Below are 26,004 nucleotides of genomic sequence, written 5' to 3'. Positions count from 1 at the left end.
AAAATCACATTTTTTAAATTAGTTGAAATTACAATAAATTTAATATTTTAAACAAAAATTTAATTTTTTGAAAAAAATAAAGTTTTTTACGGGGCTAAAAATAAACTTACCTTTTCTTAACGTATTTTTAAATGATAAATGAGTGAAAAAATTTTTTTTAAACTTTTTTTCAACTCTTATCTTGGTAAAAGCAGGCCTTACGCTTGCTTTTACCAGGCGTAAGAATTCTAAGGGTTTTCTGCAGGCGGAGGTTCTCCAGAAAGTGGAACTCGCCGCCCGCAGAGGCCCTTCTCCAGGGCAGGCGTTCGATCTGTCAAGAGCATTCTTGACAGATCGGAAGTGCCGGTTTTCAGCGCATGCGCTGTTCATGCCTGAAACCGGCATTTCCGATGTCCCTACGGGTGTGTACACCGCGCGTACCCACCCGTAGGATCGGAATATCCGGCCCCATACGATTGGGAAGTGTAATATTATGCTTTTCAGAATATTAGGAACCAACAATCTATATCTCAATACTGTTTTATCATTTACTGTACAGTCTGAAGCAGTTTATATCAAACTAAGAATTATTTCCCCATCTTTTGTCAAACCTTATAATGTTAGATAATATAGAACATTTTATATCTGACGAAAAACATGTTCAAATCTCCAAGCAAAACAGATAAGAGAGATAAATCACAGTCCAAAGGATTACAAAGAAACTAGGCATTACAATTCAAACTAGTTTCTGTGGCCTATCAGAACACAAACAATTTAATGGTCTCACTGTATTACATGTTGGCTTCCTTCATTATTCTTTCAAATTAAAGTATTGCACAGACTTAAATTGCACAATTTAACTTAAAATAAGTAATTCCTTTTTTATCAAGCATATACTATGTGGACATATAAACCTCCAAGTGACATTTTTTTAAATTTGTTTATGGGATGTGGGCATCGCTGGCAAGGCCAGCATTTATTGCCCATCCCTAGTTGCCCTTGAGAAGGTGGTAGTGAGCCACCTTCTTGAACCGCTGCAGTCCGTGTGGTGAAGGTACTCCCACAGTGCTGTTAGATAGGGAGTTTCAGGATTTTGACTCAGCGATGATGAAGGAATGGCAATATATTTCCAAGTCAGGGTGGTGTGTGATTTGGAGGGGAATTTGGAGGCGATGGTGTTCCCATGCACCTGCTGCCCTTGTCCTTCTAGGTGGTAGAGGGCGCAGGTTTGGGAGATGCTGTCGAAGAAACCTTGGCGAGTTGTTGCAGTGCATCTTGTAGATGGTACACACTGCAGCCATGGTGTGCCAGTGGTGGAGGGAATGAATGTTTAAGGTGGTGGATGTAGTGTCAATCAAGTGGGCTGCTTTGTCATGGATGGTGTCGAGTTTCTTGAGTGTTGTTGGAGCTGCATTCATCCAGGCAAGTGGAGAATATTCCATCACACTCCTGACTTGTGCCTTGCAGGTGGTGGAAAGGCTTTGGGGAGTCAGGTGGTCAGAAGGCAAGAGACTCGCTGCAGAATACCCAGCCTCTGGCTTGCTCTTGTAGCCACAGTATTTTTGTGGCTGGTCCAGTTAAGTTTCTGGTCAATGGTGACTCCGCCAGGATTTAGATGGTGGAGGAATTCGGTGATGGTAATGCCGCTGAATGTCAAGGGGCGATGGTTAAGTCTCTCGCTTGCTGGAGATTGCCATTGCCTGGCACTTGTGCGGCACGAGTGTTACTTGCCACTTATCAGCCCAAGTCTGCATGTCGTTCAGTTCTTGCGGCATGCGGGCACGGATTGCTTCATTATCTGCGAAGTTGCGAATGGAACTGAACACTGTGCAATCATCAGTGAACATCCCCACTTCTGACCTTATTATGGAGGGAAGGTCATTGATGAAGCAGCTGAAGCTGGTTGGGACTAGGACACTGCCCCGAGGAACTCCTGCAGCGATGTCCTGGGCTGAGATGATAGGCCTTCAACAACCACAACCATCTTCCTTTGTGCTAGGTAAGATTAATAACAGAGTATCCTTTATTGTGATTATTTAATAGCTTATGAGTCAAATTTAATTTCTGTCCGTCAGTAAGGCTATCCATTAAAAAAAATCAGTCTCAAGGCTGCTTTCTCTAACAATGAATGACTTGAGTTTCTCTCTGTTTTTATAGACATACATCTGCCTCCTCTTCTCTTCTGTGCCTAACGGCACATGAGACAGCCCGTTTCTTACACTGCTCTGGGCTGTTTCCGTAACTGACTCCCTTTTCACGTGGCAGGTCATTTGACTGACTCACAACTCCCTACCAGGAGAACTGACAATCTACAATGGGAGGTTGCCATTCCACTCCCATCAGACACAAGTGTCTTGCTGGATGTCAACCTAGTACTCAGAGACCAGAAATCTTTTGACTCAGAGGTAGCGATGGTCCACTGAGCCAAGGCTCACTCCTACAAACATATATGCTAATATAAAACAATTAAACTGAAGCCATCAAGCAGTCTGATACAGTTACAGTAAGCGTGCTTACATTATGGACCAGGAAACATTCCTCTGTGGGTTATATTTATCCCACGGACAAGGCCACTGGGAGCACATTGGTCAGGGGATAAATGGAATGCACGGGGGAATTTTTCCCCATTGGAAGTTGGGTTTGAATTTGATCAGGATTCACTGGACCTCTAACTAGAGCATGTTAAAACCACAGAGGATTTTAGCCTCGTGGAGTGATCTGTACCTTGAATTTTCCTCCACGCAAAATGAATGGCTGCAAAGAGAACAGCAACTGTGTGTCTCTGTAAATGGATGTGTGCACATTTACGAAAGAAAGTATAGATACTTTTACAAATTAAAGCATAATTTGCTCGTAATTTCTGCCATCATGCTAGATAATGCTAACAATCTACATTATTCTAAGCACCGCCACACCATCTTACTTCTCTCACTTTCTCCAAACATAGCAATGTTTATTTAACAGTATTTGCTTAAAAATTGGGGAAAGGAATGTAGACCTACACTGTACTTGTAAAAATACATAAAAGAAAAACGAACAAAACAGAGCAATTGAAGAAAACAAACTAGTTTGATGTGTTGTCCTAAACAGGAGGAAATTTGCACCTTCTCATTCTTTCCCTCTGAGCTCGGGTTCTAATAAAACAACTGCTTTATATTTTTCCCATTTGGCTCCACTTGTCAGGGCAGTGCCCTGTGCCAAGCTGAATGCAGACATGATGTCCTACATATCCACATCATCTGTAACTTTCAGCTCAAGATTTGTAGCTGTAAGTATTGGTTGCATGCTTGGCCTTAAGTGTGCAGCTGGCTCATCTGATGCCATTTGAAGCCAAGCCTGGCCTTTCATGGCAAATATTTCAAGTCAGTGTTCTGTTATGGGACAACCAGATTAACACGCTACAACTTGTTAACCCTTTGTGGTAACATTACATCTCTCTATCCTGCTGTCCATAGGCAGCCTTTTATATTACAGGTATTCTTGGTGCACACTGCAAAAGCTTTAGGTTATTATTCTGAATCTGCAGTTGTCCAACATCTGTTTTACTTTAGTCCCCTTTCCAAAAACCTGTTGTATCAATTGCAAAAGAAAAGAAAGAAATATTAGAACCAGATGAGAACAAAAGTAAGAAAGTATCATTTACCAAAACTAGTTTGAACACTCCAAAGCTGTACAATAATTCAAATTTATGTGCAATGGAATAACAGTTAAGAATTGGCTTCTATCAAGAACATCAATATGTGTTGCATGGTTGTATTGTTATAGTACTGGCAATGTACATAGTACATGACATTAAGAAATGTACACATGGCAGCATTTTAATATACTTTGATTCAAATTCCAGCAATTTTATCACAGTATGTTACTTCAAAGAAGCATATAGAAACATAGAAGATAGGAGCAGGAGTAGGCCATTCGGCCCCTCGAGCCTGCTCCACCATTCAATGCGATCATGGCTGATCATCCAAATTCAGTACCCGGTCCCTGCTTTCTCCCCATACCCCTTGATCCCTTTAGCCTTAAGAAATATATCCAACTCCTTCTTGAATATATTTAATGAACTGGCCTCTACTGCCTTCTGTGGTAGAGAATTCCACAGGTTCACCACTCTCTGGGTGAAGAAATTCCTCCTCATTTCGCATATTGACTTTTCATCTGTAAATCTCTTCTTTTGATTAAGCGAGCGGAGTACAATGTTCAAAAAGCCATATGTACCCTCCTCAAACTAAAGTATATGCACATGGTGTAATAATGCACACTTAAACATAATTAGAATTGTTTATGCATCTTAAGAAAAAGGTGCTAATAAATGGGTTGTACAGGCTTTAAGAATACAACACTAAACTTTAAAGCTTTTAATTTGATATATATTCTAGTGGTTACTAGCTACATAATAGGGTAGATTTTCATCTTCACTGCTTGGGCGGTAATCTGGCTGAGTGGATCACCTGTCCTTTACAGAACCCACCTGATTTTCATTCCATTGGGTTGAAGCATGTGGCATAAGTCGAAGATGGCTTCCTTTGTGAAGCAAAGCTTCCCAGGCACTATTCCTGGGTCAGCTGGAGGTAGAAGAACCTCCGTCTGTATATTGTGGTGTGTGAGTAGGTGCCATGTGCATCATGTGTTGCCTCTGCAGCCTTGGCCTCCATCCATTACTACTAAATGTAACACAAGCTCATTGAAAAATCTAGGACCTACTGCCTCCCTAAAGTGAGACCAGTTAATTTAGCACAGACCAAGAATTGAACTTAATGGTATGTATGTCTCAGCACATACAATGGCTAGTATAGCTACCCACTACTACTACTTTCGTATGGCGGGAAAAGTTTACAATGGGATGTCTAGTTTGGCTATCCATTCGTTGGCCTCCTGAGATGCCGAGTGGAGAAATGAGGCACCTCCCACAACAGAGTTTAGTGGGCAGGTTGATGTGATGTGTTCCATGGTCTGGGACTCATGGCCACAGTTGCACTTCGGGTCCTTCCCTCATCTTCCACTTGTGGAGCAGGTGGCCGCAGTGTCCATGCCCTGTGCGGATTTGGTTGAGCACTGTCCAGTGTCTTTGAGGGAGGTCGAAGTCAGGGACCTCTGCTGTTGGGTCAGTGATGAGGTGTTGGTTATTTATGTTGCATGTGTCCCATGATTCCACCCATCTGGATAGTGGGTTGATACCAGCTGCATGAATATTGGCTGCTGTTTCCCAGAATGGCCAGCATGATTTTAAGCACTTTCGTGGTGGTTTTTTTTCAAGATCGTGAATGGGAAGGTCGATGCTGCTCATGATTATTACCATCTCACAGAGCACGGTGATGTTGTGGCAAATGGCAGGTGGGGCAGCACTGGGAGCCATTCAGTTGGAGTGGACCTAAGCAGCCCTGATACCATTCTCATGGTGGCGTTTAGCTGCATGTCCACGATCTTTGAGTGGCGGCTGCAGGACCATCAGGCAGAGCACTATTCTGCAGCAGACTAGGGCCACTGTTGTGGTGTAAAGTGTTCCAGCTGTGCTCCCCAGGACGTTCCATTGAAATACTTATGGCACCTTAATGGGGTAGATATTTGTCTTCACCCTTGAATGGTAATCTAGCGGAATGGATCACCAAATCCTAAGGGGGGGGGAGGGGGTTCTATAAAGGATGGACCACCAGATTACCATCTTTATAGGAATGCCAAGGAGATTTTCCCAGCCCAATCTTTTGCTTCTCCAGTATTCCTGTCAAGCTAAAGTACAGTTTCATAAATGACAGTGAGTATCTTGTACCAATAATCATTTTCCTATGAGGTACTGGCAATTATTTAACTGTGGAGTACATCAGAGTTGAGCCGACGTGCCCTCAAACATTCACTTTCCAAAAGTCACCACCGCACAGTGATCAGCAGCAGAAACCCGGCTGATGTTTCCCCTCCACCCCAATCCTAGCTATTGAGTACATTTGCCCCTGGAGATATTTTGATTACACTGCATATTTGAAGAGAGCTATTAACATTTGCATGGGACTGGAACAAAGAGAAAATGAATAGCATATGTTTTAAAACTTAGGGGGCTAAATTCGGTTGATTTGTGCCTCCCGTTGGGTGCAAATCGACTAGCGCCTGAGCGCGGCGCCACAAATACCTCCCGCAAAATTCAGCGGGAGGTTAGCGCCGCACGGTGCTGCACCGCCAGCGATGACATCATTGCCGTGCGCAGCGCCCGGCTTGCGCCCCGGCTGTAATATTGGGTGGCACCCCCCGACTTACCGCTGGACGCTATGTTCGACAGGGTCAGGGGGGCCTACCTGCGGCCGGGGCGGCGCTAGTTAAAGGGGAGGTGGCAGGCGGCCATTTTTGTTGCTGGCCACCTGCCAGCACCTGCCCCCGGCCCCAGTGAAGCCCCCACCCCACCCCCACAGGGTGCTGGCTGCTCTCCGTGAGCCCGGCACTCCTCTTAACCGGGCTCGTTTGTCAACACTCCCAATCCCTGGTGGCCCAGCTGGGCGCAGAGATGCACTGCGCCAGGCCCCTCCCCTTTAATAAGGGGAGGAAGGCCTGCAGTACCGCCATGATATTGGTTCGCAGCGCCCCACGAGGGACGCGGGTCGCTTCAAGTAGCGCCCCTCCTCCCTCTCGGGGCACTACCTGGGAAAATCGGCCGCGATTTTCGGGGCGATAAAATTAGTGCCCTGGCGAAGGTAGCACCCCAAAGGGGGCGCTACCCAATTTTTACCCCATAGTATTTAAAAAATGCAACAAATAGAAAGAGGTAACAAAAGATGAAAACAAGTGAAATTTCCCCTTATTCTAAAGATTGTCTGCTACAAAATAAAAAATCACAATGCAAACAATTTTATAATAAAATATCAAAATGCTCCTAATGGAAACCATTTGCTCTTTTTTTGAAGATCTGAAGTACATCGCTTGTAGGTCTCATTACAAGGAAGCAGTATTGGAATTCATTCCTCAATAGCTACGACTACACCACGCTGACACAATAAAATCCAGTCTACGGGATAAAGAAATTGCTTGAGGTCTATTTCATTACAAAGAGCAGCAGGGGGCCAAAGCAAGAGGAACAAATACTTTAGACAGCTTTGGAAAGAGACTAGTGGGGCCCAGGCACACAGACATAAGGACCACAGTTCTTTCTATGGCACTCCACATCAATTATTGGCTTTGTCACGAAAAGCCTCATCATAAATGCCCTACAGGAAGGATCTGCAACTAAAGGCAAGAATACGGATACATTTGACCCTCTGAACTACAGTGACATTTACACACCCAACTGCTCATAATGCAAAGGTGTTTGGTTATTCACACATTGATATATAAATAAATAAATGTTTAACTCTACTTGTATTTCTTAATCCATTACATTTTTAACCAAAATTGTTTAGATGTTTTAGCAATTTAGTGGCTAAAAGCTACCACTCGCAAATTTATAAAATTCAGTATTTTCTTCAAACAATGCTTTTTCACAGTTTTACTTGATTATTTACTAACAGTTATGAATTATTATTCCAGCTTGTTTTCTCCAAATTTATGTTTACACAATCTTGTGTTTAGTGGAAATGTTCTGCACCACTTCTATCTTATCCTAGTCGTGTCTATTTTGTCTGTCCATTTTCTCTAGGCTTCTTCTATTCTGCACTTCACGTCCTCTTCCAGCAGAGAGGACAACATGACATAGATAGAGGTTATCCATAACTAGTGCCAGTCTGTGACTATCTATCAGTTCAATTTGGCTATTAGACCCATATTTCCTCACCATTCCTTTTTTTGCCTGTTCTGTATTGTTTTTAAAAATAGTAGAAATTACAAACTGGAAGAGAAAATTGTAAATTTATTCAAAACACCTCTTATTCAGAACTGTGGAACTAGAAATCATAGTCTGGAAAGTGGGGTTTGCAATGGATGTAATTAACCCATTCCTATCCAATTCCTTTGTATTCTATTTTAACATAAGAGTCAGCAGATTCATTTTAAACAGATAACATCACAATAAAAGTCTGGAAAAACATAAGAAAATGTGTGAAATAAAAACAGCACAATAATGGCAGGATATTTGTACCATATTACCAAGAGTAAGCTTGACTGTAATTCACTCATGAGTTAAACAGACTCCCTGACATAAATAAAAACCACATAACACAAACATCTATTCAGTAACCTTCTACATATAAAAGAATATTAAGCAATAATAGCAAAAAGATGTACATATATCAGGGGTTTTATCGTGCTTGGGATTGTTCAAACACAAGGTGAAAGCGAGTGCTAAAATGATTGCCGGTGTGGTAAAAGCCTCAATATATGCATGTATTGGATTGCCATACTTTTGTTAGATTAGTAGGTTTCTTCATAATATCTTGCTTTTTAAAAATCAATGAATAAACAAGAACCAGAATAGCCAAGTTATACCAATAGCGTAAACAAGAGGTCACATGGAAAGAACAAATGAACTACGCGTTGAATTTCTTAAAATACTAAGAGCATTGCTGCTGTTTCAGTAGTGGTGTGAGGGTGAATTACGAATAGACGAAGCAATGATAACCCCTTTTCTAAATCAACCTTTTTTGTTTAATTGAAAGGCCCAATTATTAATAATAAGCTTGGTTAAAACATATTTTATAGTATATTTGTTTTTGCAGAAGTGTGTGTTTTTTCACTGAGTATGTACTGTGTGCCATAATGGAAAACAGCTATTTGAGTACAGCAATGTTATACAATGTTTATTTGCACGGTGTTAAGCTAAACGTATATCTTATGCTCAGAAACTGTACTGTATTTGTTTTATCTATTGCCTTTCAGAATCTAAAATCTGTCTTTCACTGCTATGCTGTTAAACGAAAAAGAGAGAAAAAAAAGTGTATCCTTGGGCGAAAAGACTTATTGGCACCCAGAAGTCTGAAGAGTGGAGTTGGAGACTGTGGCTTTTTTCAAGGGCACTTTATCATTGCCTATGTTCTCAGAGGAATCGCTGAATGAATAGAGCAGGATCAGAGAAACTGCTACTCCACGCCCATTCCTTTCCATTCTCCTTGGCAAGGCACAGAGCTCACTATTTTTAGCTGCACCAGATCCTATTTTTAGGATACTACCGGTTATGAGCCATTTCTTAGCAAAAGAATAAAAATACAAAAGGGGGAGAACTCCCATTCTCATAATTTGAAACAAGCCTACGATCTGTTAACTCCAGGCACTTCATCTGCTTCCAATCTTAGAAAAATAAAGACTATTCAGAGTTCAGAGATTTAAAAATAAACTTGCCCTCTGGCAGGCTGGCCAAAAATACTGAAAACGACAAGCTTTTACTGTGTGAAATAGCAACTAGAAAACAAAGAGCTGACTCTACTTGGGAAATGCAGAAAATGCTAGGATGCAAGATATAATTATAAGCGGTTTAAAATGTTCTTACATACTTGGTTTCTGATGTGGGAAGATTTTTTTTGCTCATTATAACTTTCACTCCTGTTAAATTTTATGTACTGTATATTTAAGAGATGTGTAGTGCCTACCTTGTTATGAGATAAGTTAGTCTAAATGCTGAAAAAATCTGATACCACTATTTGATAACATACAGTAGTTGAATTGTGAAGCTCAATTGTATGATGTTTTTAGCTTTATCTCGTGAAAAATAAAACCCAAGATGAGAGTTTACTGCTTAAAAAAAATCTCCTAAAACTCTTAGTGTAATAACTGTGATGTACGCAACTAATGACTTGGGATAAACCTCCTTAGTTCCACAAAAGCTGATTCAGTAGATAATCCTGATTAATTCGTTTCCACTCAAAATGCAGGAAAGAACATCATCTTTGAACAGGATGAATGTGTGGAGCACCAGAATATGCAAAAGTATCTATATTGCTAAAGCTACAACCCACACTGAGGGATCCGGGCAGCACGGTGGCACTCGGGCAGCACGGTGGCATAGTGGTTAGCACTGTTGCCTCACAGCGCCAGGGACCCGGGTTCAAATCCGGCCTCGGGTGACTGTCTGTGTGGAGTTTGCACATTCTCCCCGTGTTTGCGTGGGTTTTCTCCGGGTGCTCCGGTTTCCTCCCACAGTCCAAAGATGTGTGGGTTAGGTTGATTGGCCATGATAAAAATTGACCCTTAGTGTTAGGGGGGATTAAATACGTGGGGTTACGGGGATAGGGCTTGGGTGGGATGGCTGTCGGTGTAGGGACCGGGTGCTAGGGTTTGGATGATCAGCCATGATCTCGTTGAATGGCGGAGCAGGCTCGAAGGGCCGAATGGCCTACTCCTGCTCCTATCTTCTATGTTTCTATGATCCATTGCACTTCACCTATCCAAAGCAGAGCTATCATTTATGGTCTACAAGAGTGACATAGATTACAACACAATGAAATTTATGAAATGGTGTTTATTTTTAAGAAGAACTTATATTAAAATATACCATGTGTTTGAACCCAAATGAATATTTTTTACTCTCAACGAGTGACACTTAGCTGCCGTGCACTAGGTGGCTCCAGCACACTTTATAAATAACTGTGGTAGCTAGTAGCAGCATATCAATGCTGTTCAAAAAGTTCAATTTTTTAATTAAAAATATTACAAATGATGCAGCTCATTTGTCCATTATTGCAGTCACACTCTAGAGATGGCATAAATTGGACTTCACAGTTTATGAACTTTTGCTTTTTAGATGTCTTTTTACCAATTTCTATTCCCATACTAATACATAGTTATAGAAATAATAGCACAGAAAGAATCTGTTCAGCCCATTGTGCCTATGCCATTGCTAAATCTCTAAATGAAGCTGTTTAATCTGACTTCTCTGCCCATTCCCCTTATACTTTTAAATTCTTCCCTTGTAAAAACGTATCCAATTTCCTTTGAAATGATCTTGTAGTCTCTGTTTCAAAGAACTTGGTAAAGCATTCCATGTTCTAGTAACCTCGTAACAAATTACAGAATCATGGAAATCTCAGCACTGAAAGAGGACATTTGGTTCATTATACCTGTGCCAGTGTTAGCTCCACATTGGAACTCATCAATATAATCTCAAATCTCCTCATACCCTTTAATATTTTCCTCTATATACATGTTTTATCTAACTCACATACGGTGATTGACTTGGCTCAACATCCATTTGCTGTAATACATTCTATCTGCTAATAAATCATTGTGTGAAAAGATTTTCTCCAACCTCCTCCTTTTATGCTTTTAGTATTAGTACTACATTTATTTATTTATTTATTTGCTTTTGAATCACTGACAGTGGAAATAATTTTTACTATTATCTTCTCAAAGCCTTTCAATACTTTGAACACTTTTATTAGATCTTCCTTAACTTACTCTGCTCTAGTGAATACAGTTCTAGTTTGCAAGTCTCTCATCATATGTATATCCTCTTAACCCTGGTATCATCTGAATCATTCTACAGTACACCTTTTCCTCAGCTTCAATGTTTGTTTTCTAATTGGGTGTCCAAAATGGCATATAATAGTCCAACTGTGGCCTAACCAATGTCTTGTTCAGATTCATCATCACCTTCTTGCATGTTTATTTAATGTTTGTGTAAAAAACCCTGAATCCAATTTGCCATTTTTATAGCTAAGAATATTGAGAATGTGTTTCTATAATTTTTATTACTTCTATAGTACATTATAGGTTCATGAAAATTTACTTTAAAAAGTCACATAGGCTCAATTTCCTATTGATTTCTTACATTAATTTTGTACCATTCCCAACTGCCTTACATTCCATGTGCAAGTCGACTTTTTTCTTTATTGTATAGCTGTCTTCACCTTATAATACTTTCTAAAAAATTAGCAATTCCAGTATCAGAATAGCCACTATAATGGGATTTTAAGATTATTTAGATTTTTGAAAGACAATGAAATAAATGAAAACATCTCTAGAATTGTGTATTTTATCTAACAAAATAGAAAGTTGCTGGAAAAAATCCTTCAGATTTCTAAAAGGCATTAAGAAACATATTACCCCAGCAGCAAGTCATTAGCATTTTGACCTTTACGAATAATTAACAGAGATTTCTTTCATCTCATTCAAAAGTTCTTACCAGGTGACTGAGTTGGAGCACGATGCAAGGCAAACTGCTGGGCTGCTAGCTTTGACTGGGATTATGCAGGCTAAATCAATCAGGGTGATGGGATTGTTGGATTTCTCTTAGCTCGAAAACACTGTTCATCTGGCATGTCATATGTGAGCAACCTGTGTCACCACAATGCTGTACAATGTACAAACGTACAGCTACTTAAATGAAAATCATCCTAATGCTCACAGGAACATAGACTGTACTTTCTGACCTTCTCCATAAAGGAAATTCTTTTCAGAACCATGATTAGCCTAGCTAGATTCCTCCTATAAAATGGCTTTACTGACCATCTCCAATTCATGGTTTCCAGGGGTATGAATATAATTAAACATGCAAGCAAAATTCCACACAAACCAATGGACTGTATACAGTGCAATGTTCCAACACTAAATAGTTCCCCCCCACCTAATTTTTGAAAAAAGATCGTGTTCCTCATAAATGGTGGTTTTTACATTCAGTCATAAATAACAGAAAGTACTGTACATTCTGATCCTAAATAACACCCTAAACCACCAACCCGAAACAAGAGCTTCATTGATGTTGGTGCTTTTTTTTGTAATCAAAAGACACATGGGAGTAATGCCATTCTGTCCAATATTCAAAGATTCTAAAGAGACTTAGCAAGCATTTGTGCACACAATTATAGATTATATATTGAAGAATTGCTGCAAGTGCAGCTTTTCAGATGGTGCTAAATGGCAAAATAAAAGAGCAATGACTGAATCTACCATAAGAGTATGTTGTTGCCTTTCCTGCAAGATGAAAATAATTTTAAAATGAGTATATGAAACCACATTATTACTATTGTCTGTAAGTATTCAGTACTACCATTAGCTTCTTGGAAAAGTTTAAGCAATGGTATGCACATTAACCGGCAATGTTTCTAATAGGATCAATAGATGACAATTTATTTTTCATACAGGAGCAACTCGCCTGTTAATCTGTCAGGGCTGACATTTTGAATATGGGCACGGTGAGTTGTATGGTCCCACCTACCGTTTTCATTTTTCAGGTAGTCCATGACTTTCAGACCTGTTGTTCCAGCTGATCATTTTTTTCGGTAACATAAAGTAACTAAGAATTTTATCAAGACAAAATCTTATATGGGGTATTAGCCACATGTTAACTTATGTGAAGTAAGTTTCAAAGTAATTTTTTAATACCCTCAGCACTGAGTATGATGTAAGGTAAGGTGAGGTGAACTATGTGTGCGTGTGCGTGTCCATGTTTGGTGCAGGGGGTGGGGGGGGAATGGGGGGCAGCACATACTGTGAGTGCCTTATCTGCTCTATGCATGAGATGCTAGCTTGTGTAAGTCGTTGTGGTCAATATCATACAAAGTAATATACTGTTACATCCTGACTGTAAGTTTAATTTAAATATGTAAACGTGCAAGAATATCAGTGTTGTACATAGCAGGACTGTTTTATTTCTGTCCATTCATTGATGCGATTCTGCAGTTGTACCACATACTGTGCCATAGATTCCTTTCAGTAATGTTACATAAAAATTATTTTCAGCATTAGCACTAAGGTGTCTGCTTAGCGTATTAGAGAATATGGGACCTTTTGGTTCTGTTAATGCCATCAATATTTTATAGTTTGCATGACCATCATAGAATCATAGAATGGTTACAGCACAGAAGGAGGCCATTCGGCTCGTCGAGCTTGTGCCGGCTCTCTGCAAGAGCGTGCAAGATCATAATCCTATTTTATTGTTGGAATAGTAATGACCCAAGGCCACCAAGTTAGGATTATAAAGATATATCTTTATAATCCTAACAAAAAGACAGAGGCCCGTAATTTCCGATGCCTCCTATCGGGAAAAAATCTACTCCCTTACCTGAGGGCTCCCGAGGTCCGGACTCTTCCGCTCCTGGGCCTCTCCTGGTGTGCGTGCGCAAAGGCCCAGGTATCCCAGGGGCGCAGGCAGTTCGCAAGTGTCCCTGGGATCACGTGGGCCAGGCGAGCCAATGGGAGATGGGAATCCCCCTTTATACTTTTGACAGGTAGACCTGTCAAAAATATGAATGGGGATCACGGAAAAAAGACACTACAACATTAAATATATATTTTTTTTAAATCACATTTTTAAAATGAGTTAAAATGACATTAAATTAAATATTTTAAACAAAAACTTAATTTTTTACAGGGCTAAAAACAAACTTAGCTTTTTTAAAAGTATTTTTACATTATAAATGAGTGAAAAAATAGTTTTTTTTTACTTTTTTAAACTCTTATGCTGGTAAAAGCAGACCTTATGCCTGCTTTTACCAGGCGTAAGATTTTTAAAGGTTTTCAGCAGCCGAGGTTCTGCAGAAAGCGGAACTTTCCACCCGCAGAGGCCCTTCTCCAGGGCAGGCGTCCAATCTGTCAAGAGAATTCTTGACAGATTGGAAGTGCCGGTTTTCAGCGCATGCGCTTCGCATGCCTGAAACTGGCACTTGCAAGGTTCCTACTGGTGTGTACACAGCTCGTACACACCCGTAGGCATCGGAAATTATGGGCCAGAGTTCCTTAATTCGAATTTTGTTAAAAGGAGTCAATAGTAATAGTAATAGGAGTGAAATGCCTCCAATGTTCTTCTCATTATTGGCTAGCTCTTACAACTAAAACAGTACTTTTAACAATTTGAAGCCACATTAAAAAGTTACATAAATATTCAAAACCTACTGCACAATAATATTTATAGATATAAAATGTAACTTTTGCTTTTCAATGCAAACAAGCCTTAAGCTATTGGTGAAACAAAACAGTTTTACGATTGACCTTGATGTCTACAACAAATAATTAATGTAGCATTAAACTGTTAAAGGTTAAATATAAAGTAGGAAACATATGTCACACATTTAGAAGAATCTCTAATTAAATTAACTTTAAGAATTTAATAACAATTTATTGTAAATATTAGTATATTATTCTATACATCAGCAACTCAACATTGGGAAGATCAAAGACATCGGCCGTGATTTTCGTCAGCACTCAGCGGACGGGATGGGTGGCGGGTCAGCTATGATATTTTAAATGATTGACAGTGGGTTGGGAACCCACCATCAAAACGTGCACATCTACATTTCCCGATGTCAGGTCTGCCAGCACTGAGCAGACCCAACAGGCAGCGATGGGGTACCCAATTCAAATCATTAGTGACTTGTTTACAGCCACGTAGCAATGCTTTTTTTCCCCAGCTTTTTGAATTTGACAGGTCACCCACTGGTTTCTCGCAGTGCCTAGACCTCGTCTGTGAAGCTGAGGTGGGAGGTCAGTGGTTATTGAGTCAGCTGTTGAGCTGACAGCTTCAAATGTCAAGTCAAAGCTCCCAGCTGATTGAAAAATGTTCCACTAGCTTCTCTAAACTGCATTTCCACTACAGATTCAGGATGCTGCAAGTCTTTACACAAGTCTCCATCCAGTCTGACCTCATTAGCTCTCCCACCATTGACAGTTCGCTTCTGTCATCTTTACTTCACCTGCCATCTATTCCATCAGCATGGGTGCACTTAATCCTCTCTCACCTTGGTCCTCAGAATCTGACCACAATCAGCCTCAATGCCAGCATCACCAGGCACACCAGCAGTACCAACAACCACACCAACTTTTTCTGCAATCACTTGATGCTGCACAGGACAGAGGGCATCAGCACCCAACTACAATGCTGCCCGGATGCCAGGGATGGCCTCAACATGGTCACATTTACTTCACTTGATGCTGCACACCCTGGCTGACACATGATGTGCCAGGTTGGCACCACCCCACACCAACAACATAAAGAAAGAAAAGAAAGACTTGCATTTATATAGCACCTTTCACAACCACCGGACATCTCAAAGCGCTTTACAGCCAATAAAGCATCCCTACAATGCCCAAGCCATTCGTTTCACACTCAGGACCATTGCGAGGGGTACCATTATGTCTCACCATTCACTGCAACTCACTAAGCCACTTCCAAAGGTGCACACAAATCTGTCAAGAACGTAAAGTGTTGAAAATAAAGATTTCAATGTTTGACAGCACATTAACAGAAACTAAGCATGAACATTGGCTAAAACATGCAAGTGCCTATCCTTGTGTGTTGTTAGTTGGTATGATTGGACTAGGATGAGGGTGAGTGTATGGGGTGGCTAGTGAGATGGGAAGTGATAATGTAGATAGAGAGGGATGGGTGGAGGTGCAAGGTAAGTTGGTGTGAGTAAGGATGTGCAGGAGTAGGGTAGGGAAGGCAGAGTGATGGGGATGTGATGAGTGGCACAGCAGGATGAGGTTGAATGTGGCTTTGCAGTAATGTTTCGTGATCTACTGAGATCATTGAAAGGTTTGCGCTACTGCAGCCTGGTCCTCCTAATGACATCCCTGCTTGTGTCCTCCTGTGCAATGTGCAACCAGGCTGCGTTGGTCTCCTGGAGAGGTCTCTTCCGTCCATTGGAAGGGAAGAGAACCTCCCTGTGTGCTGTGACTCCTTCCATAAGCAGTGCTCATCAGTGCTTGCAGCACTTCAATGCTGTCAAACACTGACAGAACAACTGTCCAACTCAATGTGGCCCTGGTCCCTTTAAGGAAACCGGCTGATGACGCGTCATCAAATAACGTCATCAGACCCGCTTCCTGTTAATTGGCTGGGAAGCCCGCAGGGCGGGCTTAACCAGGCCAATCAAGGGAAAATCCCTTTGACAGAGCGGCTGCAGCCAGGATCGTGACTGGAACCCGGAAACCAGCTCTCCTGCCATCATCCCGACACCGCTGATAAAATCGCGGCCTGAGTTGCAATTGCTGATCACCGTCCTTCTAGACCTACATTGGATCCCAGCCCGTCTACGCATCAAATTTAAAATTCTTGCCTTTGAATCCTTCCACAGGCTTCTCCCATCTTTCTGTGCAACCACCCATAGCCTTATACCACCCCCACCCACCCCCCGACCCCTACATCTCCTGAATAGTCTGTATCTCTGACTCTGGCTTTTGTGTGTCCCCTTGTCTTTGCCCCACCATTGGAAGAAAAGCCTTCAGCCACCTAGGATCCAGTTTCTGGAATTCCCTTTCTAAACACCCCTCTTCTCTTTCAAAATCTCTCTCAAAACCAAAATTTGGCTATCCTTCCTAATGTTCCAATGATGGGTGAAACTAGAACTAGGGGGCATAATCTTAGAATAAGGGGCTGCTCTTTCAAAACTGAGATGAGGAGAAACTTCTTCACTCAGAGGGTGGTAGGTCTGTGGAATTTGCTGCCCCAGAGAGCTGTGGAAGCTACATCATTAAATAAATTTAAAACAGAAATAGACAATTTCCTAGAAGTAAGGGGAATTAGAGGTTACGGGGAGCGGGCAGGAAATCGGACATGAGGCTAGGTTCGGATCGGTCATGGCCCTGTGGGTGGCGGAGCGGGCCCAGGGGCCGTGTAGTCTGGTCCTGCTCCTACTTCTTGTGTTCTAATTCTGTGTTAGATTTCAGGAGATGGTTCTATTCACAGGGATTAGTGGAGACCTCGGGAACGGGCTGCCAGCTAGGAGTCCTTCAAGAGTAAATTGGGCCTGTTCCTGGCTGGGGTGGAGATCACCTCTTACAGAAGGTAAGTACTGTAGGAAATACAGGGACAGAGTGATCTCCTGGATGAGTTTCGATCGCCTAGATGGGTCGGAGAGGAATTTCCCAGATTTTTTTCTCCCAAATTGGCACATTGGGTTTTTTATCTGGTTTTTCGCCTCTCCCGGGAGATCACATGGGTTCGGGTGGGATGGAGAGTGAAAGTAGATTTGAGGTTAGGATCAGATCAGCCATGATCTTACTGAATGGCGGACCAGGCTCGAGGGGCCGATTGGCCTACTCCTGCTCCTATTTCTTATGTTCTTATGTCTCCCTTCCTGTCTCAGTGTACATTTTCTTTATGCCTATTTGTGAAACACTTTGAGAATTTTTTTAATGTTAATGTCAGAGATAGCAAACTCACCTTTGAGTTCGAAGGTTGTGGGTTGAAACCCCACTCCAGAGACTTGAGCACATAATCTAAGCTGAAACTTCAGTGCAGTGCTGAGGAAGTGCTGCACTGTCAGAGGTGCCATCTCGTGAGATGTTAAACCAAGACCCTGTCTGCCCACTCAGGTGTTCGTGAAAGATCTCACGCTAGTATTTGAAGAAGAGCAGGGCGTTCTCCTGGTGTCCTGGCCAACATTTATCCTTCAACCAACAACTAAAACAGATAATCTGGTTATTTATTTCATTGTTGTTTGTGGGAACTTGCTGTGTGCATTTTGGTTCCTTTGTTACCTACATTGCAACAGTGACTATAGTTCAAAAGTACTTAATTGCCTGTAAAATACTTTGGGATGTCAACAGTGACTATAGTTCAAAAGTACTTAATTGCCTGTAAAATACTTTGGGATGTCCGGAGATTGTGAAATGCAGTATAAAAATGCAATTTTCTTTTCTTGTTTTCTTTCTTTCTTTCCAAGTTGTTGTAGTGATTTTAATTTAAGTGTGTACTTTGAAAATCTATGCCCCCTAAAGCATATTTTTCACATTTATAACCTTGAGTGTAGAAATCAGTATCCATATCGGTACCAACGACATAGGTAGAAAGCCCTATTCAGCCTGCGCCTCACAACCAACCTGACGACTCCCAGTGATTCAGACACACAGAGTGTCCACAGTGCCTGGTCTGCACTCAAAGCCTCCATAATCAGCACCTGAGAAGAGACGCTCGGTCACTCGACCAGGAAACACCAAGACTGGTTCAACGAGAACTACCAGGAGATCCAGGAGCTAATAAGTCACAAGCGCAAGGCATTCCTGATCTGGAAACAGCAACAGAACTTGAGAGCAAGAAAGCAGCTCTATAGATGCCTGAAGGCTGAGGTCCAACAAAAAACTCGCGAACTAAAGAACAGATGGTGGGTGGAGAAAGCGCAGGAGATCCAGCAGCTAGGCGACAACCACGACGTGCGTGGATTCTTTAGCACAGTCAAGGCCAACTACGGCCCAAGTACCCAAAGTCCTACCCCACTGCGGGCCAAGAATGGAGAGGTACTCATCAAGGGCAGAGAGGCAGTCAGTGCCCGCTGGAAGGAGCACTTCGGAGATCTCCTTAACCGAGACTCTGTCTTCGACACGAGTGTCCTCAACTCCATCCCACAGCATGCTACCCGCCACCACCTCAGCACAACCCCAGCCTGGCATGAGGTTGAAAGGGCCATCCGACAACTGAAGAACAACAAGGCCTCAGGAGCAGATGGAATAATCGCCGAGGCACTAAAACATGGCGGAGAAACACTATTGGCGCGAATACATGAACTCATTTCTCTTATTTGGAAGGAGAAGAGCGTGCCAGGGGATCTCAGAGACGCCATAATCGTGACCATCTTCAAGAAAGGTGACAAGTCCTATTGCGGTAATTAGAGGAGTCTCCCTGCTGTCGGCCACAGGGAAAGTCATCGCAAGAATCCTTCTCAATCACCTTCTCCCAGTGGATGAAGAGCTCCTCCCAGAGTCGCAATGCGGATTCCGCCCACTAAGTGGCACAATGGACATGATCTTCACTGCGCGTCAACTACAAGAGAAATGCAGGGAACAGCAACAACCGCTGTACATGGCCTTCTTTGACCTCTGTAATTACCGCAATAGGACTTGTCACTTTTCTTGAAGATGGTCCCGATTATGGCATCTCTGAGATCCCCTGGCATGCTCTCCTCCTTCCGAATAAGAGAAATGAGTTCATGTATTCGCGCCAATAGTGCTTCTCCGCCATGTTTTAGTGCCTCGGCGATTATTCCATCTGCTTCTTTGACCTCACAAAGGCCATCGACACAGTCAACCATGAGGGATTATGGAGTGTCCTCCTCAAATTCGGCTGCCCTCAGATGTTTGTCACCATCCTCCATCTGCTTCACAACGACATGCAAGACGTGATCCTGACCTACGGATCCACCACAGACCCAATTCAAGTACGGACCGGGGTCAAGCAAGGCTGTGTCATCGCACCAACGCTCTTCTCGATCTTCCTGGCTGCAATGCTCCATCTCAACCTCATTGAGCTCCCCGCTGGAGTGGAGCTAATCTACAGAACAAAGGGGAAACTTTTAAAACTCCGTCACCTCCAGTCCCGATCCAAGGTCGTCCCATCCTCTGTCATCGAATTACAGTATGCAGACGGCACTTGCGCCTGCGCACACTCTGAGGTCGAACTCCAAACCATCGTCAACACCTTCACCGAAGCGTATGAGAAAATAGGCTTTACACTAAACATCCGTAAGACAAAGGTCCTCCACCAACCTGCCCCCGCCACACAGTACTGCTCCCTGTTTATCAAAATCCATGACGAGGGCTTGGACAACGTGGACCACTTTCCATACCTCGGGAGCCTACTGTCAACAAGGGCAGACGTCGATGACCAAGTCCAACACCGCCTTCAGTGTGCCAGTGCAGCCTTCGGTCGCCTGAGGAAGAGAGTGTTTGAAGACCAAGATCTCAAACCCAGCAGCAAGCTCATGGTCTACAGAGCAGTAGTGATACCCGCCCTCCTGTATGCTTCAGAGACATGGACCCAGACATGTACAGCAGGCACCTCAAAGCACTGGAGAGGTACCACCAACGCTGCCTCCGCAAGATCCTGTAAATCCATTGGCAGGATACGCACACCAACGTCAGTGTTCTCACTCAGGCCAACATCCCCAGCATCGAAGCTTTGACCACGCTCGATCAGCTCCGATGGACGGGCCACATCGTCCGCATGCCCGATACGAGACTCCCAAAACAAGCGCTCTACTCGGAGCTCCGACATGGCAAGAGAGCCCCAGGTGGGCAGAGGAAACGCTTCAAGGACACCCTCAAAGCCTCCTTAAAAAAGTGCAACATCCCCACCGACACCTGGGAATCCCTGGCCCAAGACCGCACAAAGTAGAGGAGAAGCATCCGGGAAGGCGCCGAACACCTCGAGTCTCTTCGCCGGGAGCAAGCGGAAGCCAAGCGCAAACAGCAGAAGGAGTGCACCTCAACCCAAGCACCCCACCCACCTGCCTCTTCAACCACCATCTGCCCCACATGTGACAGAGAATGTAGGTCAAGCATTGGACTCATCAGTCACCTGAGAACTCATTTTTAGTGTGGAAGCAAGTCATCCTCGGTTCCGACGGACTCCCTAAGAAGAAGAGAAAGAGGAAGGAAGCCCTGCAGGCAGAGTTTAGGGAGCTAGGAAAGAGGTTAAAAAGCAGGACCTCAAAGGTAGTAATCTCTGGAATACTACCAGTGCCATGTGCTAGTGAGTACAGAAAAAGGAAGATAGAGCAGCGTGGCTGGAGAGATGGTGTAGGGGGGAGGGCTTTAGATTCCTGAGGAATTGGAACTGTTTCTGGGGGAGGTGGGACCTCTATAAGCCAGGCGGGTTGCACCTCAACGGGAACGGGACCAATATCCTCGCGGGGGGGGGGGGGGGGCGTCTGCTATTGCTGTTGGGGAGGGTTTAAACTAGCTTGAGAGGGGGATGGGAACCTGAGGGTAGAATCAGAAGGGAGAAAAGCTAAGCTGGAAATAGACGATAGGAGTCCAGGTAAAGGGGTATTTAGGAAGGCAAAGAAAAAGGAGAAGACAATAGTGCAGGGCAACGATAGGGATAACGATAACCAGAATGCATCAAGAAGGGGCAGAGCGTACAAGCATAAGAGTACACCAGAAAATACAGTCAGAGTAAGGAAAAACGATAAGGTAAAATTAAAGGCTCTTTATCTGAATGCACGCAGCATTCGTAACAAGATAGATGAGTTGATGGCACAAATAGAAATAAATGGGGATGATCTGATAGCCATTTCAGAGACGTGGTTGCAAGGTGACCAAGGCTGGGAACTGAATATTCAGGGGTATTTGACATTTCGGAAGGATAGGCAGAAAGGAAAAGGAGGTGGGGGTAGCTCTGTTAATAAAGGATGAGATCACTGCACTGGTGAGGAATGATATTGGCTCAGAAGCTCAAGCTGTAGAATTAGTTTGGGTGGAGATAAAAAAAATAGTACGGGTAAGAAGTCACTGGTAGCTATACCGTAGGACAGAGTATAAATCAAGAAATAATGGGGGCTTGTAAGAAAGGTATTGCAATAATCATGGGTGATTTTAATCATCATATAGATTGGACAAATCAAATTGGCAAGGGTAGCCTTGAGGATGAGTTCCTAGGGCGTACTTGTGATGGTTTCTTAAAGCAATACATTGAGGAACCAACCAGGGAGAAGGCTATTTTAGATCTGGTAATGTGAAATGAGATAGGATTAATGTATGATCTCATAGTAAAGGATCCCAGAGGAAAGAGTGATCATAGCATGGTAGAATTTCAAATTCAGTTTGAGGGTGAGAAACTTGGGTCTGAAGCTAGTGTGCTAAACTTAAATAAAGGCAATTACAAGGGTATGAGGACACAGTTGGCTAAAGTGGACCGGGAAAATAGATTAAAGGGTAAGACGGTAGATCAGCAATGTCAGACATTTAAGGAGGTATTTCATAAATCTCAGCAAAGGTATATTCCAGTGAGAAAGAAAGGCTCTACGAGAAGGATGCACCATCCATGGCTAACTAAGGAAGTTAAGGATGGTATCAAATTGAAAGAAAAGGCATACAATGTTGCGAAGATTAGTGGTAGGCCAGAGGATTGGGAAATTTTTAGAAACCAGCAAAGGATGACTAAAAAAATTATAAAGGGGGAGAAGATAGAGTATGAGTGTAAACTAGCAAATACTATAAAAACAGACAGTAAGAGCTTCTACAGGTAAATAAAAAGGAAGAGAGTAGCTAAAGTAAATGTTGGTCCCTTAGAGGATGAGACTGGGGAATTAATAATGGGAAAGAGAGAAATGGCAGAGACTCTAAACAATTATTTTGGATCGGTCTTCACGGTAGAAGACACTAAAAACATTTTTATCGGATGGCGGAGCAGGCTCGAGGAGCCGATAGGCCTACTTTTGCTCCTGTTTCTTATGTTCTTAAATCGATTTAGATTTGGTGCTATGTGGCATTTTTGTGACTGTTAGGTTACCCAGAGTACCAACTTTTTCAATCTGTCTAAACATGTCTGAAGAGCTTTTATGGGGCTATGCACTATTGTAGCCACACCATTAATTATCAAGTAAAGACATGCTAATTACACAGAGCATCAGTTAATGTAAAGACCCGCTTTCAACACCCACGCACACTGCAGAGCTATTTCCTCCAGACACGAAACTATGCTGTCTTTGGCTGTGAACCTGAAGCACCCTGTTTTATAAGAAAACTGCATTCAAATCAGATGAACAAGAAACATCTATTTCTTACAGTAAAAAATAACAAAAGAAAACATGTTAGCTTAAACTTTCTAGGTGGCATTGTTCTATTAGATGTTGCAGTGAATAGTATGGTGGAATTTTGCTTTTAATTAACAATACCTCCTTTGTCACTTATGTGAGTAATTTTAGCAAGCACTCTGTTCAGCTTTATCCATTGGTAACACCAATATTACAGTGCACATTATAACATAGGTAAAAAGAAGCAATGCAAATCCTGGAATCTAGGTCAATCAACATATGAATGAGAAAGAAGGGCAACAGTTTTGGTTGGTCAGTTCATCAGATCAGTCCTGATGAAAGGTATAATCCAAAATGCTAACCTTGCTTTCTCTTTCAGATACTGACTGACATTTTGTGCATTTTCTGTTTCTATTTCACAAAAACAATGTTATGTTTATTAAAAAGGACCTCAAATGCAGCAAAATAGCCACAGTCTTTTCCTCTTGATGAAGTAATGTGAGGTTTTGAATAAAAAACAATAAAGCATCACAACATTCCCTACAACCTGAAACACTGTGCAACATGAAGCAAAATTACATTTTGTCTATTCTCTGCTTCCAGGAGCTCTCAAAAGGATAAGCAGAGTTTTAAAATATTGAACTTATTATAATGATTGAATTTATATAGGGGTACATTTACATTCCATCTTTAGCAAGGCAGCAAAGCAGTTTCTATTTTGCCAAGACACTAAAGATGGTGCATAAAAGGAGTCGATGTGAGATCAAGCCAGTCTGTAGATCCCAAATATTGAACTCCCATAACTAGTGGCTTAAGAACTGAACAGCAGATCGCAGTGTAAATGGGGTCTTTGTTGTTTCAGGTCCTAATGAGCAAATTTGAGCAGGACTAGCAAAGAAAATATTTTAATCATACTTCAATTTTCCTTCTTGGGGATAATGTTAAAAATATTTTGCATGTATCCAAATTAAAGTAATTGTTTTGTGCAAAGTGTGGTGATGTCATGACATCACTATGCAAATAAATCCCAACATACTTAGATTGGGTTTTGGAGGTGGTAATATGAACTGCCGCTCCGAAACCAAAAACATGGGAACAATTCATTCTGAGTTTAATATGTGACTGGATATAATAGACTTGCAACATCTGAGCAAGTAGTTCCATTTACAGTGTTTATTATTAAAGGATTTTTGAATAACAGTGAATGAACTGCATATTTAGCAGTTCTGTCCTATAGTTGTATGGAATAAATGTCTATAGTTGTAATAAATTTTCCTTAGTTAGCTTCAGAAACAGTCTTATGTTTTGCCACTTCTAAGATCTTGAATACAACTGAGCAATATATATGTCAGGGTAAATCCTACCTCAACAATATCTGAATTTGTTCGACTCTCATGCGGCTCGTTGTACTCTGTGTATTTCAGCAGTACTTTGTCCATATCGGTGCTGGCATACTGGAACAGTTTATTTGTGCTGTTAAAGATGATCAGAGCAATCTCACAGTCGCACAGAACACTTAGCTCATAAGCCTTCTTCATTAACCCAAACTTCCTCTTGGTAAATGTCACCTGCAGAAGACATAAAAGAATATTAAAGTCTGAGAATATAAGTGTTCAAAGTTCAAAGTTATCATCATTATCATAGGGTTCTCAAACTGTTGTGTTTACTTAACTGGGTTTTCCCAGAAAGCTAGTCACTATTATATACTATTAGAATCATAGAATAGTACAGCACAGAAGGAGGCCACCATTTGGCCCATCGAGTCTGCGCCAATGTTCCCTGTAATTTTTTTTGGAGTGCGTGGCCCCTTTGAAAGGCTACGCGACCCATTTTTCCTATTTAAAAGCCGGTGAGCTGGCTGTGGAGGAGCTGCGCTTAAAGGGAACATGGTCTGTGCCAGCTCTTTCGAAGAGCAATCCAGTTAGTTCCACTTCCCCATCTCTTTTCCCATATTCCTGCATTTTTTTCTTCCTTCAAGTATTTATCCAATTCCCTTGTGAAGGCTGCTATTGAATCTGTATCCACCACCTTATCAGGTAGTACATTTTAAATCCTAACCACTCGCTGCGTAAAAAGGTTTTCCCTCACGTTGCCTCTGGTTCTTTTGCCAATCACCTTAAATCTGTGCCCTCTCATTATCATCCCTACAACCATTGGAAACAGTTTCTCTTTATTTACTCTATCTAAACCCGCCATGATTTTAAACACCTCTATCAAATCTCCTTTTAGCCATCTCTGCTCCAAGGAGAACAACCTTAGCTTCTCTAGTCTATCCATGTAACTGTAATCCCTCATCCCTAGAACCATTCTAGTAAATCTCTTCTGTACCCTCTTCACGTCCTTCTTAAAGTGTGGTGCCCAGAATCGGAAACAATATTCAAGCTGGGGCTGAACCACTGTTTTATATAGGTTTAGCATAAATTCCTGGCTTTTGTACTCTATGCCTCTATTTATAAAGCCCAGGATACCATATGCTTTATTAACTGCTTTGTTAACCTGTCCTGCCACCTTCAAAGATTTGTGCACAAGCACCCCCAGGTCTCTCTGTTCTTGCACCCCCATTAAAATTGTACCATTTAGTGCGTATGGTCTCTCCTCATTCTACCTACCAAACTGTATCACCTCACACTTCTCTGCATTGAACTTCATCTGCCATGTGTCCGCCATGTGTACCACAATCACATTCTAGAAAGAGCTAGTCCAGTAGTGAGCATTA

General features: G+C 42.1%; 1 protein-coding gene across 7 annotated transcripts in view; it reads right to left on the bottom strand.

Moving 5' to 3' along the window:
* The window catches only part of mef2cb (myocyte enhancer factor 2cb), a 300,235-nt gene that overhangs the window by 93,100 nt on the left and 181,131 nt on the right, over positions 1-26,004 (bottom strand). For all 7 annotated transcript variants that reach the window (XM_085989224.1, XM_085989219.1, XM_085989178.1 and 4 more), the window contains one exon: positions 24,653-24,856. In XM_085989224.1, the coding sequence (XP_085845350.1) occupies positions 24,653-24,856 (204 nt within the window). The remainder of the gene's footprint in view (positions 1-24,652; positions 24,857-26,004) is intronic.

Source organism: Somniosus microcephalus, chromosome 1 (assembly GCF_052327205.1).
Source record: "Somniosus microcephalus isolate GS21.2 chromosome 1, FLI_Smic_1.0, whole genome shotgun sequence".
NCBI lineage: Eukaryota > Metazoa > Chordata > Chondrichthyes > Squaliformes > Somniosidae > Somniosus > Somniosus microcephalus.
This window is presented reverse-complemented; position numbering and strand designations above follow the sequence as displayed.